We start from the raw sequence: 17,460 nt of genomic DNA, 5'->3' as shown, positions 1-17,460 counted from the left end.
CGTTTTTAAAGTCTGCCTTCAAAGAATCACATGGGGCAGGAAGAGGCCTTTCGGCCCATTGTGCCTGTGCCAGTTCTCTGAAAGAGCTAACCAGTTAGATCCACTCGCTCAATCTTTCTCCAAATCCCTGTACCTTTCTCCTTTTCAAGGTCCAATTCCTCCTTTGAAAGTTGCTACTGAATCTGCTTCCACTACCCTTTCAGGCATTGCCTTCCAGATCATAACGTAGGGCAAAATTTTCCTCCTGTCAGGGGGGAAGTTCAGGAGCGGGCGCGTGGAGGCGCACCTCTGATCGGTGCCCCCAGTTGGGGGCGCGCTGCTATTTTACATGGGCGGGCCAATTAAGGCCCGCCCAGCGTGACATCAGCCAGGAAGCGCTATGCGCTCCCTGTGCGGGCAGGGTGGATTCCCTCAGCCGAGAGTGCACTCTGAAGCGCATGCGCGCAAAAGAGCACACTCATCTTCCTGAGGCTAAGTGCAGCCTCAGGGAGATCGGCTCCACATTAAAAAATGTTAAAAATGGAAAAAAAAATTCCCTGACGTGTCCCCTCATGTGACATGAGGTCACATGAGTTGGAACATGTCCATCACTTTTAGTTACACTTTTATTAAATTTTTAAAAACCTACATGAAACCTCATCCTGGCCGTGGATGAGGTTTGATGCTTTCCCTGAAGCCCGCCAGGGCTCCCGGCCTGCCCGCCAACCTTAAGGTTGGATGGGCAGGTCCATTAATTACATTAAGTACTTTGTCAATGGCCTCAGTAGACCATTGACAGGTCGGTGGGCGCACAGCGGATTCGGCTGAGCCCCCGCCGACCTGAAATATGAACTGGGGTGCGGTGACATCGGGAGTTCCGCCCAATTTCATCCCGCGTCATTTGACGCGTCGGCGAGCGGGCCCTGTCCCCTGCTCGCCAACTGGGAAATCCTGGCCATAAATTCATGGAAAACCTGAAAGATATCAGAAATGATTGCTTCTCAGTGAGTGATGAGATAAATGCTGGAAATGTTTCAAAGACTAACTGCTTAAAATTAACTCCACATTACGTTCAGGGAGAAAGCAAAAAAAGAAGCAAGTAATAACTTCCGTCCTTTAGTAATTCTTGGACCAGATATTAATGAATTGTAACATTTTCGACCAATTGTTTAAACCTAAATGGTACATTACTTTATTTTTCTGGAAAAAAAACTGCTTCCCCTTTAATATCACAGGATTGTTACAGCACAGAAGGAGGCCATTCGGCCCATCATGTCTGCACCATCTCTCTGAATGAGCAATGTGCCTCGTGCCATTCCCCCACCTTCTTCTCATAATCCTACAAATTCTTTCTTTTCAGATAATAACCCAATTCTTTCTTGAATGCCTCGATTGGACCTGCCTCCTCTTGACAACTTCAATCAAATCAGTCCTTAACCTTGTAAATTCCAGGGAATGCAAGCTTAGTTTGTGCAATCTCTTCTTGTAATTTAACTCCAGGTATCATTTTAGTAAATCTATGCTGAGTGCTCTCGAAGGCCAGTATATCCTTCCTAAGTTATGGCGCCCAAAATTGCCCACAGTACTCCAGTTGTTGTCTGACCAGAGTATTGTATAGCTACAGCATAACTTCTAACCCCTTATATTCTAATTATGTAGATATTAAGATCAGCCTTCCATTAGCCTTTATGATTATTCTCTGTATCTGTGTATGCCAGGTTACTGATCCCGGTAATAAGACCATAAAATGCTGGAAAAACTCAGTAGGTCTGGCAGAACCAGGAGAGAGAAACAGAGTTAACATTTTGAGTCCGTATGACTCCTCTTTGTATGACTCTTCTCTGTACATGGGCCCTGAGTCTCTCTTGACCTCCACTGTTTCTAAATATTAACCATTTAAACAAAGTACTCTTCTATCCTTTTTGGGTCCAGATCTCACATGTGCCTACTTTGAAATCCATTTGTCCCAGTTTTGCACATTCTCTTAATCCATCAAAATTTCTTTGTAATTTCATGCATTCACCTGCACTGTTTAAAATGCCACTGTCGCTTCTGTGTCACTGGTAATCTTGGATATTTGATGTTCTCTCCCATCGTTTAAGTCATAAATAAATACGGTGAATAGTTGAGATCTCCAAACAGATCCTTGCGTGACACATCCTGCCAAATAGGATACCTGCCCATTTATCCCCACTGTCTTCCTCATTCCATTCAGCCAATTTCCTAAGCAGGTCAATGGTTTGCCTTCAATTCCATGAGCTTCAACTTTAGCTAGCAGTCTCTTATGAGGGACTTTATCAAACACCTTCTGGAAGTTCACATGAATAACATTCATGGGCATTCCCCTGTCCATCACTTTAGGTATCAAGTATGATCTACCTTTTACAAATCCATGTGTTTGGGAGGTGCTGCCAAAGAAGCCTTGGCAAGTCACTGCAGTGCATCTTGTAGATGGTACACACTGCTGCCACTGTGCATCGGTGGATAAGGGAGTGAATGTTTAAGGTGGTGGATCAGGTGCAGATCAAGCGGATGGTGTTTAGTGCCTTGAGTGTCGTTGGAGCTGCACTCACCCAGGCAACTGGTGAGTATTCCATCACACTCCTGACTGGTGCCTGATGGAGAGGCTTCCAAGAGTCAGAAAGTGAGCCATTCACTACCTAGCCTCTCACCTGCTTTTGTAGCCACAACATTTAAGGGCAGAATTTTCTGTCTGGCAGGCGGGCGGCGCGGGAGCAGGCGTGGGCGGGCACGGACCCGAACCAATCGGCACCCCGATCGAGTCTGCGCCGCCATTTTATGTGGGCGGGCCAATTAAGGCCCACCCAGCGTGACGCACGCCCAGAGGAAGCGATGTGCGCTCCCTGTGCGGGTTGGGGGTGGGGTGGGGGGGGGGGGGTGTTGCCTGAGTCGGGAGTGCGCTCTTTCATGCATGCACGCGAAAGAGAGCAGAAATTTCTCCCTGAGGCCGATAAGTTTTAAGGTTAAGCTGTTTAATAAAGTGGTGAAAAAAAATTTATGACATGTCCTCTCATGTGAAACTGTCACATGAGCATTAATTTTAATAAAAATTTTTGTAAAAATGTTAAATTATTCATGAAACCTCATCTCACCGTGGATGAGGTTCCATGATAAATGCGAAGGCTGCCTGGGCTCTTCACTTGCCCCCCCGCCAACCTTAAGGTTGTACAGGCAGCTCAGGTAATTGCTTAAATTGCTTTGCAAATGGCCTTAATAGGCATTTGACAGTTCGGCAGGCGCGCAGCTGACTCGTCTGTGCATCCGCCGAACTGAAAATCTAAATGATGCGCAGTGACGTCGGGACTCACGCCCAACATCACCCTGCGTCATTTTGCGCCTCAGCGAGCAGGCCCCACCCCCGTTCGATCCGAAGATTCTGCCCTATGTGTAACGCCTGAGGTATTATTTTTCTACTGAGGTGAAGCTGTGTCCCTTTGAGACACCAAAATGCAATGGATGCATAAAAATGAAATTGAGTTGATTCAAAATCTATTTATTATTCAGCTTGTTGATCAGAACTCTATGGGAAGGTTCAATTATAAAGTACCTTTTTCTCGATATTTCTGTGTCTTGAAAGAAAGTGTGCGGTAGGTATCCGATGATTTGATATTGAGAGACATTTTCTTTACTATTTATCAATGACCAAGGTAGAAAATCTAAACTCTTAATATCTTATTAACGCACATAAATTATTACAAGTGAGCACTGTTATCTCTGGCATAATTCCAACATTGCTTTATTTACCAACAATCTGGCAGGATTAGCGTAAGATCTAAAATTTTAATCATGGCCAACACTATTATTAAAAATTTTCTGTCGAATGCATGTTGTATCTTTGCAATGGAAGGTGCTAACTTGATATCAATTAAGTTGCAAAACATTTAATTGTTTTATTTTCTTTAAATCAAATGTCACAGACTTATAATCAAAAGAGGCAGTTACTGAAAAATTAGCAGATGGGACAGTTTCAGTCAGAGATAGCTCCTGCAGAGCATGTGTAGAAAGATTTACAATAACAGTACTTCATTCTGTGTCATCCAATATTCCTTAGCTCATTTTAAAAAAAGCTTTGAAGGCACTGGCGAATAGTGAAATCTGTCTTCAATTGCACACTCTTTTGGGGTTAATTTTGACCTTTGTGTCAGTCGTGGTTCAATTAGAGACATCCTCTCCTCTGAGGCAGATGGTTCAAGTCTCACTCCAGGAATTGAGCACAAAAAAACTAGGCTGACACTCCAGTGCAGTACTAAGTGCTGCACTGTCAGATGTGCCATCTTTTGGATGAAGGTTAAATTGAGGAACCCTCAGGTGGACATAAAAGATCCCACGGAACTATTTTGAAGAACATCATGGAAGTTTCTCCTGGTGTCCTGGCCAATATTTATTCGTCAATCAACATCACAAAAGCAGATAATCTGATTATTATCGCATTGCTGTTTGTGGGAGCTCACTGTGTGCAAAATGGCTGCCATGTTTCCTACATTACAACAGGGACTACACTTCAAAAGCACTTCATTAGCTTTAAAGTGCTTTGTGACATATGGTGGTTGTGAAAGGTGCTATATAAATGCAAGTCTTTCTTTTTGTACAACAGTGTTAGAATGGATAATAAGCAAGTCTGCAGTGTGCGTTTACACCTCTCTTTGTTTTTATTTCCACTGACTTAATGGCAAGAGCTGTAAAATGGGTTGCTGACTCACTAACATCCGACTTACAATATCATGCAAAGCCAAAATTAAAGTTTAAACTTATTGCCTGAATAGTAAAGCGCAAGCTAGTTAATCTTTCAGAACCTAAAATACCATGTTGGTTAAATAGCGGATTTTAAAATCCCTTTTAAAAAAAGTGCTTGCCCAACTAGGGGCTCCAGTTTCAAAATAAGGGGTCTCCCATTTAAAATGAGAGACTCCTTAATGATAAGGAGGAATTTGTGCTCTCAGTGAGTGGTTAATGTTTGGAATTCTCTTCCCCAGAGAGCAGTGGAGGCCGGGTCATTGAATGTATTTAAGGCTGAGTTAGATAGGTTTTCGATCGACTAAGGGGTCAAGGGTTATGGGGGACAGGCAGGAAAGTGGAGTTAAGGCCACTATCAGATCGGCTATGATCTTATTGAATGGTGGAGAAGGCTTGCTGGGCCAAATGGTCCAGCAAGAACATATAAGTTCTTATGTTCTTATATCCTTGGTCACTTTCGCTATCTTTACTTATGAAAAGTTTGAATGTATTCTTTTTATGTCAGACATCACCCTTCAAGTTTTCCCACACAATTCACCAAAAATACAAATGATCATGACTGCAGCATTTACAACAATTGTGAAATTCAATTACATCAGTGCATATGGATTGTTGTTATAGATTTGTATGGGAGGGGATAGGGTGTAAGCATTTGCTTGAAGGCTGACTCCCCTCAAGGGAGAGAAAAGGAGAGAGAAAAAGAAAGAGAGATGCGAGTCATGACATATTGATAGGAAAAAAAAATCCAGAAAGCTGAATTCTCATATCCGGTGTAATATAAAGTTGTTTAAAAAAAAAAGAGAAATAAAGACATTCCTTTCAAACTGGGCCTTCTCTGGTCTGAAAAAAAGGAATATAGAAAGAGGAGGAGGCCATTCAGCTCCTCAGGCCTGTTCTGCCATTCGGTGAGATCATGGCTGATCTGTACCTCAACCCCCTGAGCTAGAAATTTACAACTCATCTGCCAATCTGCAACCTTATCTCACCAAACAACAATTCAATTCAATTTGACCTCAGGAACTAATTAGGCCACTTTACCATAAGAGACAGGCTTGGTTAATAGCTTAAGTATCGCAAATGGGCTGCAAACCCCAGACTCCATCTCCATGGGAGATCAGCTGACAGTGTCATGCATGAACAATGGACTGTTGCAAAGTGAATGAGCGGCGCTGTCTGACCACCTGGCGCTCAGAGTTTTACTTGGTTCTTTGTAGGGAAGAAGAAGTCAAAATTTAAGACCTTCAAAAACTTTTTTGCCAAGAAGAAGAGGAAAGATCTGGCAGCTGCCAGAGGAGAAAGCGGCCTGAAGCCGTGCCAATCGAGCAGCGATGTCAGCACCCCAGAGCCTCCCGCAACATTGCCTGACTCTGAGACAGGGTAAGAGATATCAGGAAGGCAGCCTAATGAGGTGTTAGCTTCCATAAATATTTTATACCTAACCACATTTTGCCGCTGGCAAATTCTGGAGAGGCGGGGGTTTGGGTTGGGGTGGGGGGGGGGGGTGCGGGTGGGGGTGGGGTTGCGCGGGTGGTTGGGGGGGAGGCGAAGGCGGGGCCAGTTAAAGGAACTGGTTCAAATTTTCAAAAAAAACTTTACCCATCAAGAGCACCTAAGCCAGTGTGTGAAAGTTACCAGATCAACAAAGCCTGCATCAACCAATAACTGCCATGAATTCCAGCATTTCATGTGATTGTAAAGCTTTGATATGTAAACTATCAAATCCAGAAGATGTAAAAACTGCTGAAAATAATTTCTTTATAATTCCATGGCCCGTTCTCCAATAAACTCAATTAGTTATATTGTAGTAAATATTGATGCATCAAATCAGTATCCTGTAGCTTTTTCCATCTCATAGTGATGGATCCATCAACAGGCCATCGTACTATAATTATGTTTCCAAATTCTATTGACCAAGAGCAAACAAAGTGCGTGAACAGCCCTGGGACACACTTAGGATTTATTCACAGCAAAAACAAAATGCTTTGGATGCTGGAAATCTGGAACATAGATAGGCAACCTGTAGGGAGATAGGGTGGTAATGTCACTGGACTAGTAATCCAGAGACCCAGACTAATCCTCCGGGGACATGGGTTCAAGCCCCGCAATGGCAGCTGGTGAAATTTAAATTCAATTAATAAATCTGGAATAGAAAACTCTTCTCAGTAATGGTGGTCATGGAACTATTATCATTGTTAAAATCAGATCTGGTTCACTAATGCTTCTTCAGGGAAGGAAATCTACCATCCCTATCTGGTCTGGCCTACATGTGCCTCCAGATCCCTGAAATGGCCCAGCCAGCCAGTCAGATTAAGGGCAATTAGGGATGGGCAACAAATGCTGGCCTTACCAGTGATGCCCACATCCCATGAACAAATTAAGAAAAAAAAAGCCAGATATAGGCCGGTGTCAGGCAGCACCTGTGGAGAGAGAAGCAGGTCTAATGTTTTAACTTGATGGCCTTTTGCGAACGAAGGTGAACCAGCTCTGATGAAAGGTCATTGACCTGAAACTATCTTTGTCCGCAGAAACTGTCTGATCTGCTGAGACTTCCAGCATTTTCTGCTTTTTACATAAATCACATCTAATGTTCAGCACCATTCGCGACTCCTCAGATACTGAAGCTGTCCATGTCCAAATGCAGCAAGACCTGGACAATATCCAGGCTAGGGCTGACAAATGGCAAGTAACATTCGCGCCACACAAGTGTCAGGCAATGACCATTTCCAACAAGAGAGAATCCAACTATCGCCCCTTGACATTCAATGGCATTACCATCACTGAATCCCCACTATCAACATCCTGGGGGTTACCATTGACCAAAAACTGAACTGGACTAGCCATAAAAATACTGTGGCTACAAGAGCAGGTCAAAAGCTAGGAATCGTGCGATGAGTAACTCACCTCCTGACTCCCCAAAGCCTGTCCAACATCTGCAAGACACAAGTCAGGAATGTGATGGAATACTCTCCACTTGCCTGGATGAGTGCAGCTCCCACAACACTCAAGAAGCTTGACACCATCCAGGACAAAGCAGCCCGCTTGATTGGCACCACATCCACAAACATCACTCCCTCCACCACCGACGCACAGTAGCAGCAGTGTGTACCATCTACAAGATGCACTGCAGGGATTCACCAAGGCTCCTTCAACAGCACCTTCCAAACCCATGACCACTACCATCTAGAAGGATAAGGGCAGCAGATAGATGGGAATACCACGATCTGGAAGTTCTCCTCCAAGTCATTCACTGTCCAGACTTGGAAATATATTACCGTTTCTTCATTGTCACTGGGTCAAAGTCCTGGAACTCCCTTCCTAACAGCACTGTGGGTTTACCTACACCACATGGACTGCAGTGGTTCAAGAAGGCAGCTCACCACCACCTTCTCAAGGCAATTAGGGATGGACAATAAATGCTGGTGCAGCCAGTGAAGCCCACATCCCATGAATGAATAAATAAATAAATCCCATTTGATTTTGAAAAATACCTTTCAAATTTGTGATTCTATATTTAGTCAGTTTTGCTCTTAAGTATTAGAAAACAATGCAATCAATCAACAACACCAAACTGTATTTATATAGTGCCTTTAACATAATTAAATTCCCCAAGGCATTTCACAGGAATATTGTAAAGCACTTTGACACCGAACCACAAGATATTAGGGCAAATTAGTAAAAACTTGGTCAAAGGGATGGGTTTTAAGGAGTGTCTTAGAGGAAAGAGAGGTAGGGGGTAGAGAGGTTTAGGAAGGGCCTTGGCAGCTAAATATATGGCCTCTAATGCTGGAGCAGTTTCAAATCAGGAATGCTCCAGGATTACAGGAATGCAGAGATCTCGGAAGGTTGTGGGGCTGGACAAGGTTAAAGTGATGGGGATGAGGCAGAACATGAAGAGATTCGAAAACAAGGATGAGAATTTAAAAATTGAGGCATTGTTTAACCGGGAACCAGTGTAGGTCAGCGAACACGGGGTGATGGGTGAAAGGGGTTTGGCGTGAGTTAGGACATGGGCAGCAGAGTTTTGGACCAAGTCAATTTCCGATAATTTTTTTCTCCCCCTTCCCATCATTTACACTGGGGACCTGAGGTTGTGCTTTGGGTTATTGGTGCCCAGGAATGTTTCTTGAAATGCTCCTCTTGGCAATTTTAGTAGAGGCTGTTACACTTTCAAGGTTTCTTTAATCCTTTTGTTTTGACTAGCTATTTTTGGCTTCCATCAGTCAGTCTAAATAAGTCCTGGATTCTTATCGAATCATAGAATGATACAGATCAGAAGGTGGCTATTCAGCCCAATGTGCCAGTACCAACCGTTTTAAAGAGTTATTCGATTAGTCCCACTCCTGCTCTTCTCCCAGAGCTTTGCAAAATTTTCCCCTTCATGTATTTATCCAATTCCCTTTTTGAAAGTTGCTATTGAACCTGCTTCCACCAACCTTTCAGACAGTGCATTCCAGATCACACCAACTCACTGTGCAAAAAAATTGTTTCCTCATGTCACCTCTGGTTCTTATGCCAAACGCCTTAAGGTCTGCATTCATTCTGCCCTGGAAACAGTTTCTCCTTATTTACTTGATCAAAGCCTTTCGTGATATTGAAAACCTCAATCAAATCTCCGCCTAACCTTCTCTAAGGACATAGGGATATAGTTCCAAGTCAGGATGGTGTGTAACTTGGAGAGGAACTTGCAGGTGGTGGTGTTCCCATGCGCTGCTGTCCTTGTCCTTCTGGGTGCTAAAGGTCTAGGTGGGTTTGGAAGGTGCTGTTGAAGGAGCTTCAGCTTGTAGATGGTACACACTGTTGCCATGGTGCTTCTGTGGTGGGGAGGGAGTGAATGTTTAAGCTGGTGGATGGAATGCCAATCAAGTGGGCTGCTTTGTGCTGGATGATGTCAACTTCTTGACTGTTGTTGGAGAGTATTGCATTACACCCTCAACTTGAGCCTTGTAGGTGGTTGGCAAATGTTGGGAGTCAGGAGGTGAGATCATGCCTCATCTGTATCTTAACTCCATCCATCCTTAATATCCTTGTCTCACAAAAATGTAATCAATTTCGGTTTAGCCTGGGATAGGGGTGGCCAAACCTTCCAAACCTTGGAATGGCATACGATAATCTTCAGATATTTGTGATCTGCAAGATACGGACAACCTTTACAGACACATTTTTATGACTATTGCACACACTTATTTGCCCTCCCTCTCCAGTCCTCACTCACTCATACCCTCCCTTCCATCCCATTCATTCACTCAATTGTACCCTCCCTCCCCACTCAGTCCCTACTCACTCTTGCCCTCCCTCCCCACTCATCCTCCCCATTCACTCATTCACTTCTGTCCCCCCACCCATCCCCATTCAATGACTCATGCCCTCCCTCTCCAATCAGCCACACTCATTCATCCCCTCCTCCTGCTTCACCCTTCCCACTACCTGGATTTCTCCAGCATTCCCAGATGCGGGAAAGCTGGAGTGAAGGTAAGCGGCTGTCAGGGCCCAAACCCCAGGCTCCGATTCTCAGCCTCACCACCCTCCGCCCGCACTCTCGGCCTCCCCAACTCCCAGCCGCCCACACTCCCCCTCCATCCCCAGCCACCTGCTGGCCCTATTCCCAGCACCCCCCTGCCCCTGCTCTCACCCCAGTCCAGCGACAACAACCCCTGCAGCCGAGGCAGCAGCAGGCAGACGACCCAGTGCAAACTGCACCTGGGAGCAACAGCTACTGGGGGGCATGGCCTCTGTATCACTGAATCACGAAATCAGGCTGGACCAGTCAGGTTAGAGGTGGTTCTGATGGCTTCACATACCCAGCCAGGGGCCCACCCGATTCTTCAGACCAGTCCGGATTAATATCGCCACCTGAACAACTTCTCTCCTTGACCTGGAAAGCCACATTCTGTCTGTAAAAGAGCGCTACGCTGCTGGAGAGCCACGGTTTGGCCAACTCTCTCTAGAAGCTGCTCTTACTGAGCTTATGGAGCAAGCACTCAACCTGTAGGACAATGTTGCCTGGTCCATTATTTTGTAGCAGGTATCACATCATTTAAAATGAATAGGCCAAAATCCCAGTTAAAATAGTGAGAAGAAAAGCTGTATGAGGACGCTAATTATACAGCTGATATAATGAACAGCAGTTTGTAGAATTAGGATATGAAATAAAAGGAACATATGTTAAAATTTATTGCTGCATGGAAATAAAGCCTTACTTCCTGCTGTGGTGTCAGTATATCACTGATAACATTGAAAATGAACGATGAAGGAAATAACAATCCCCTAATGTGCTTTTCCTTCCTCAGAGGTTTTACATAATAATCTGCAGCGCTATATCAGTTAATATTTATTATTTCAGTTCTCAGAGCAGCATTGGAAACAGAGCTGTGTCACACGACAGCATTTTTATTCCGGAACTATCCATCTCCGAGACTGCGCCGGTCAGAGTGACATCTCAGGAAAATATGCCTGGCAGGGTGAAAGCTTTGCAGGTGAGTGACACGGCAGTTTGCTCGTACATACTGACATTAATGGCTAAGAGAGAGGCCAAATGGTTCATTGAGACTGTACCACACTGAAGAGGCTGAGAGTTTCATCATTGACACTTTCTACCACCCCCCTCCTGCCTGTCCCAGCAGGCACAATAAGCACCTGAGAGAGATAAACAAGCTCAAATGTCCACTGTGGTTCTGGTAGCATCCTTGTGCCCGAGTCAAAAGTTTATGACTTCAAGTCTAACTTCAGTGCAAAAAATCAAGGCTGATATTCCACTACAGTAATGAGACAGTGCTGCAGTGTCAGACATGCTGTCTTTCAAATGAGATGTTAAACTGAGCCCCAGTCTGCCCACTCAAAAGGATGTAAAAAAATCCATGGCATTCTTTTGAAGAAGAGCAGGGGAATTATCCTTAATGACCTGGTCAATATTTACCCCTCAATCAACATCACAAAAAGCAGACTATCTGGCCATTATCATATTGCTGTTTGCGGGAGCTTGCTGTGCACAAATTGGCGGCCACATTTTCCACATGACGACCAAGTACTTCATTGGTTGTGAGGTGCTTTGGGGTATCCAGGTGCTGTAAAAGGGTGCTATCCAAATGCAAGTCTTGCTTTCTGCCAAGACCAATACATATGAAGAAAACACGGGCTGAAATTTACAGGCCACCTGCAGGTGGGAAAGCGGGCAGGTGGACCCGAAAACTAGGGTGCTGCGTCACCTGCCCGCGACCCACTGTGACTTTACGGGCGGTGGGGGAGGTGTCGTCTGGGTCGCCTGCCCGTTGCCCAATTGAAGCCCTTAAGTGGGCATTTGATGCACAAATAAGGGCCTCGTTAAGCTGCCATTCTGGTTTAACCCAGCAAGAGTGGCTGGGTCCAAAAAATTAAAGTGGAGCGAGCTAGCTAAGTGAAGGCGGGCTCACCCACAACATTTCCTCTGGGATGCAGGGAGCCCACCTCAGCTCACAATCCAGTCCCACATCTCCAACAGTGCAGAACTCCCTCAATTCCAAAAGGTTGGAGTGGAGTGAGACTCGAGCTCACAATTCTCTAAACTCAGAGACAAGAGTGAGACCAACTGACCCACACTATTGCCACAGTAATTATGATTATTACTGCATTAAAAATAAAGATCAAATGAACATCAAAACATCTATCTTTAGGGAGCTTATCTCTGACCTTTGGCGTGGAGACGTTACTCAATCATTTTTTTCTCCTGTTATTTGAGACGGCACTGCTATCACTTGGCTATTTAAATCCACAATTTTACTGGCTGACTTTGTTGAAAGCAAATCAGAATGCTGCGAGTGTCTAAAATTGCAACTTCAAACTGCGATCATTCAGAGAGAGTCACTCACTAAAAGCATAATAAGTCAAAAAAAAGTCTGTTCGCTGTAAAACACAATTTCCAACCAGATGTCACTAAGTACCACTCTTAATATTCCCATAGGGACTGATATTTGGGACTGGGTGTGTCAATGGACTTTGTGGTTGTGGGGGAGGAGAGGTTGGTCTAATCTTAGTATTGTGAGAGCGTGGTACAGAGGCTCTGTGATCATTATTCATTTGTACAGATCATAACTCAGGAATTCCATCCAGAGTAAATCAGAAGATGTAAACACACCATCTCAATGATGGCTTCACTTGTGGGGCAAGTCCAGGACTATTGGCCATGAATTTAAGATAGTCACCAATAATTCCATTAAAGAATTCGATAGAAACCCTTTTACCCAGGAACTCACTAGCACTACAAGGTGGATAGCATGGATGTCTTTAAAGGGAAGCACATGAGTGAAAACTGGATAGAAGTGTGTGCTAATAGGACGAGATGAAGTAAGGCAGAAGGAGGCTCATGTAGTTGGGCTGAATGGCCTACGTCAGTGCTGTACCTTCAGTGTTATTTCATGAAATTCAAAGCCTTTTCAACTTGAGGCTATACCCCTCATGGTGCAGAACCTATGGACTTGGATGCAGCAATATGTAAGAGCAATAAAAACCAAATTTGCATGAATATTGGTATCAGCTGTGACTCATGGAGACAGTAGCCCAGTGCTATTGTCACTGGACTAGTAATCCAGAGGCCCTACACCACATGGCCTGCAGCGGTTCAAGAAGGCAGCTCACCACCACCATCTCAAGGGAAATTAGGGATGGGCAATAAAAGCTGGCCCAGTCAGTGATGCCCACATCCCATGAACGAATTTTTTTTAAAAAGCCCAGGCTAATGCACTGGGGACATGGGTTCAAGTCCCACCATGACAGATAGTAATGAATAAATCTGGGATTACAAAGCTATTCTCAGCAATGGTGACCATAAAAGTATCATTGATTTTTGTAAAAAAAACCCATCTAGTTCACTAATGCCCTTTAGGGAAGGGGTCTGCCATCCTTACCCGGTCTGGCCTGCATGTGACTCCAGACCCACAGCAACGCGGTTGACTCTGAAATGGCTGAACAAGCCACTCAGCTCACCAACAAATACAGGCCTTACCAGTGACACCCACATTCCATGAAAGAACAAAGAAGTTGGTAGCACTCTTATCTTTGAGTGAGTTCAATGTTGGGATTCAAGCCCCACTCCAGGGACTTGAGCACATCATTTAAGCTGACACTCCAATGCAGTACTGAAGGTATGCTGTGCTGTTGGAGGTGCTGTCTCTCAAATGTGACATTAAACCAAGCCCCTCTTATTCCCTCTTAGGTGGTTGTGGAAGATTCCATGGTGCTAATCAAATTCCTTAAAAACAAATTATCTAGCCGTGATCACATTACTGCTTTTGGGAGCTTGCTGTGCACAAATTCGGTGCCATATTACCTACAACAGTGGCTACACTTCAAAAGTACTTCATTGGCTGTAGAGCACGTTCACATATCCCGAGGTTGTGGAAAGTGTTGTTAAGGGTGTTAATTGACTTTGCAGTTGAAATATCGAGTTACTTAGGTAATGGATTGTTTTTTTAAACAATTGATAATTTAACATTGCCAACCCACAGTAATTTTACTGAATCGATAAGAGAAACTTTAAAACTGAAAAGTTTCAGGTAGGCGGGTTAAGTTCCCATGGGCCAGAATTTTTCCTTCATCGGGCGGGCTCGGCGGGAGCGGGTGGGCGATTGGGAAGCTGACCGCCGCCTGCGATCGGCTCCTCACCGCGATTTCACACGGGCAGGATTATTAAGGCCAGCCCTGCGTGGATCGCGAGCGGCAGCGCTCAGCGCTACCTGCGCGGGTGGGGTGAGGAGGGAGAGCTGGGCCTAGCGCGCAGTTCACACATGCGCGCGAAAGGGTGCTTCAGTCTCCCTGAAGCGCTTTTTAAAAAAATTAATAAACACAGTAAAAATTTTTTTAAAACGTGTTCCCCTAGGTGACTCTGTCACATGAGCTGGGACATGTTTTAAATTCCAAAATAAAGTTTTTATTTAATCTGCTTTAGGAAACCTCAGCCCGCTCGTGGATGAGGTTTCCTAAAAAATGTCAAGGCCGCTTGGCTTTTTCGTCTGCCCGGCAACCGATAGGTTGGACGGGCATCGTAAATTTGATTTTAATTAGCTTGTTAATGGTCTTAATAGGCCTTTCAATTATCGGCGGGTGCCTGGCCGACTCCGGTGTGTGCCCGCCGAATGAAATATCGCGCAAGTGATAAGACGTCAGGATGCACGCCCCCACGCCCAGCATTATATTCTGGCCATGGTGTTGCTCATTGTGTGCCCCAGAGGATACCCAGAAGTGTGATGCCTGAAGGTTAATAGGAAGTATGTGTTAGACAGAAGATTTTTAATGCATCATAGGTCCCGTATTTGAACTCCTAACTGGTGCTTGGGACTCAGGAAGAGTTTATTTGTCTCATTTGTTTAAGGGTACATATCTGAAACAGAAGTATCAAACACACCAATTCCACCACAAACATCATCAGCCTGTTGTCACAAGCACTCTGAAGATTCCCAGGTTGTACCCACCATCCCGTCAGGTGCATCTTTACACCTTACCCTTTTGTGCAGCTTTTTGGTTCAGGTTTTTCAGCAAAGGACCATTGCCCCCTTCTAACACAGCAAGTCAGGAGAAAGAACCGCATGGAGAATAATCTGTTCGCAGGATACAAAAAGCTTTAACGCTATGAAGAGGACAGAAATGTAAGAAGGATCAAATGGCCATTCTGAATTCCCCTTCTTGTTATTTTAGTGGCAGTTTTGAACAAGAATACCTGTAAAAATAATAAAATTAGAGGAAAAGAGAGAGGTGGTCATCATATTTCAGGCATCCAGAGCCAGCATGAAACACTCTTGCATCAGGGATAACACAGCCAGGTGCAGAGTAAACCCTCTTTTACTTTGACAATGTCCCCAAGCTCAAAATAAAATGTATTTATTGGGTTAACTTTTATTCCATCATAAGATAACAACTATAGGGCTATTGTTAAGCAACCGACATTCCTATCTATCCACAAGGTCAGTTCTTGCTTGATATTTCTAACCTTGAAATCTTCATAGGCAACCATTACTGTGCCCTGTGTTTACACCAGGCTTATATTTAGGGATTGGAACCACAGCAGTTCAAATTCCAGGCACTTAAAAAGATTTGGGAAAATGTGAACCTTTAAGATGCTTTGATAGAAAAGCAAAATACTGCAGACGCTGGAAAGCTGAAATACAAACAGAAAATGTTTGAGACACTGAGAAAGCTCGACAGCTTCTGTAGGATAAATGCTTGGGAATGAGGACGACCAAGCCAAATTATGGTAATGTGCACACTCCGGCACCGATTACCCAGGACCCCATAACTTTCACCGCCGAATGAAAAATATTCCTTTCGCCCCACAGCACACCTGACATCTGTGCACTGACGTACACCCGATTGTTATGGTTTGCTGAATCATATTTAAAAATTGCATTCCTGAATAGTTCCAGCCCATTAACATCTCCTAAAGGAGCTTAGGAACAGAGGACTTCAGGCCATTCAGCCCTTCGAGCCTGCGCAGCCATTCAGTAAGATCATGGCTGATCTGGTCATGGTTTCAACTCCACTTTCCTGTCTGCCCCCATAACCCTTGACGTTCTTGTCTATCAAAAATCTGTTTCACTCTGCCTTGAATGAATTCAATGACCCTGCCTTCACTGCTTCCTGGGGAAGAGAATTCCATATACTGTTAACCGTCTGAGAGAAAAAAAATCTCCTCATCTTTGATTTAAAAGGGAGACCTCTTGTTCTTAAACTGTGTCCCTGATTCTAGACTCCCCCACAAGTGGAAACATCCTCCTGGTATCCACCCTATCAAGTCCCCTCAGGATCTTATCTATTTTAATAAGATCACCTTTCATTCTTCTAAACTCAATGGGTATAGGTCAAATCTGTTCAACATTTCTTCATAAGGTAAGCTCCTCACCCCAAGAATGAGTCAAGTAAACTTTCCCTGAACTGCTTCTAAAGCAATTATATCTTTTTTCAAGTGAGGAGACCAAAACTATACACGATATTCCACATGCGATCTCACCAAAGCTCTGTACAGCTGCAGTAAAACTTCACAAGTTTTATATTCCATTCCCCTTGCAACAGAAGCCAACATTTCATTTGCCTTCTTAATTACTTACTGTACCTGCATACTAACTTAATGCGATTCATGTATCAGGACACCCAGATCCATCTGTACCACTGAGTTCTGCAATCTCTCCCCATTTAATAATTTGCTGCTTTTCTATTCTTCCTACCAAAGTGGACAAGTTCACATTTCCCCACATTATACTGCATCTGGTAAATTTTTGACTGCTCACTTAAGCAGTGTATATCCTTTTGCAGACTCTCAGCAACTTACATTCTTGCCTATCCTGGTGTCATCAGCAAATTTAATTGCCATATATTCGGTCCCCGCCATCCAAGTCATTGATGTAGATTGTAAATATTTGAGGCCCAGCACATATCCCTGTGGCACTCCACTAGTTATGGCTTGCCAACCTGAAAAAGACCCATTTCCCCCTACCTTCTGTTTCCTGTGAGTTAACCAATCCTTTATCCATGCTAATATGTTACCCTCTAGACGATGGCCTGAATATCCCGACGTCACCACACATCATTCCGATCTTCAGTTTGACGGGCGCGCACTGGAGTCGGCTGCATGTCCGCTGAACTGTCAAAGGCCTGTTAAAGCCATTAATTACCTCATTAAAGACATTGTCAGGGCTGCCCGTCCAACCTTAAGGGCAGAATGAGGTTTCATGAAGGGTTTATAAATTAAATAAGATTTTTTATTAA

At 44.3% G+C, this 17,460-nt stretch overlaps 1 protein-coding gene across 6 annotated transcripts in view; it reads left to right on the top strand.

The window, feature by feature from the left end:
- Positions 1–17,460, top strand: part of LOC144684008 (uncharacterized) — a 134,837-nt gene that overhangs the window by 71,805 nt on the left and 45,572 nt on the right. For 5 of the 6 annotated variants that reach the window (XR_013577380.1, XR_013577379.1, XM_078547688.1 and 2 more), the window contains 2 exons: positions 5,949–6,111; positions 11,075–11,207. Coding sequence is in view for 4 of the 6 variants with exons in the window: in XM_078547686.1 (XP_078403812.1) it covers positions 5,949–6,111; positions 11,075–11,207 (296 nt within the window). In the remaining 2 variants the exon portion in view is untranslated. The remainder of the gene's footprint in view (positions 1–5,948; positions 6,112–11,074; positions 11,208–17,460) is intronic. The other variant, XM_078547687.1, reaches the window with a different exon arrangement.

The sequence above is a fragment of the Cetorhinus maximus genome, chromosome 8 (genome assembly GCF_964194155.1).
Source record: "Cetorhinus maximus chromosome 8, sCetMax3.hap1.1, whole genome shotgun sequence".
Classification (NCBI taxonomy): domain Eukaryota; kingdom Metazoa; phylum Chordata; class Chondrichthyes; order Lamniformes; family Cetorhinidae; genus Cetorhinus; species Cetorhinus maximus.
Note: the sequence above shows the minus strand (reverse complement) of the source record. Positions and strands in the feature narration are given on the sequence as shown.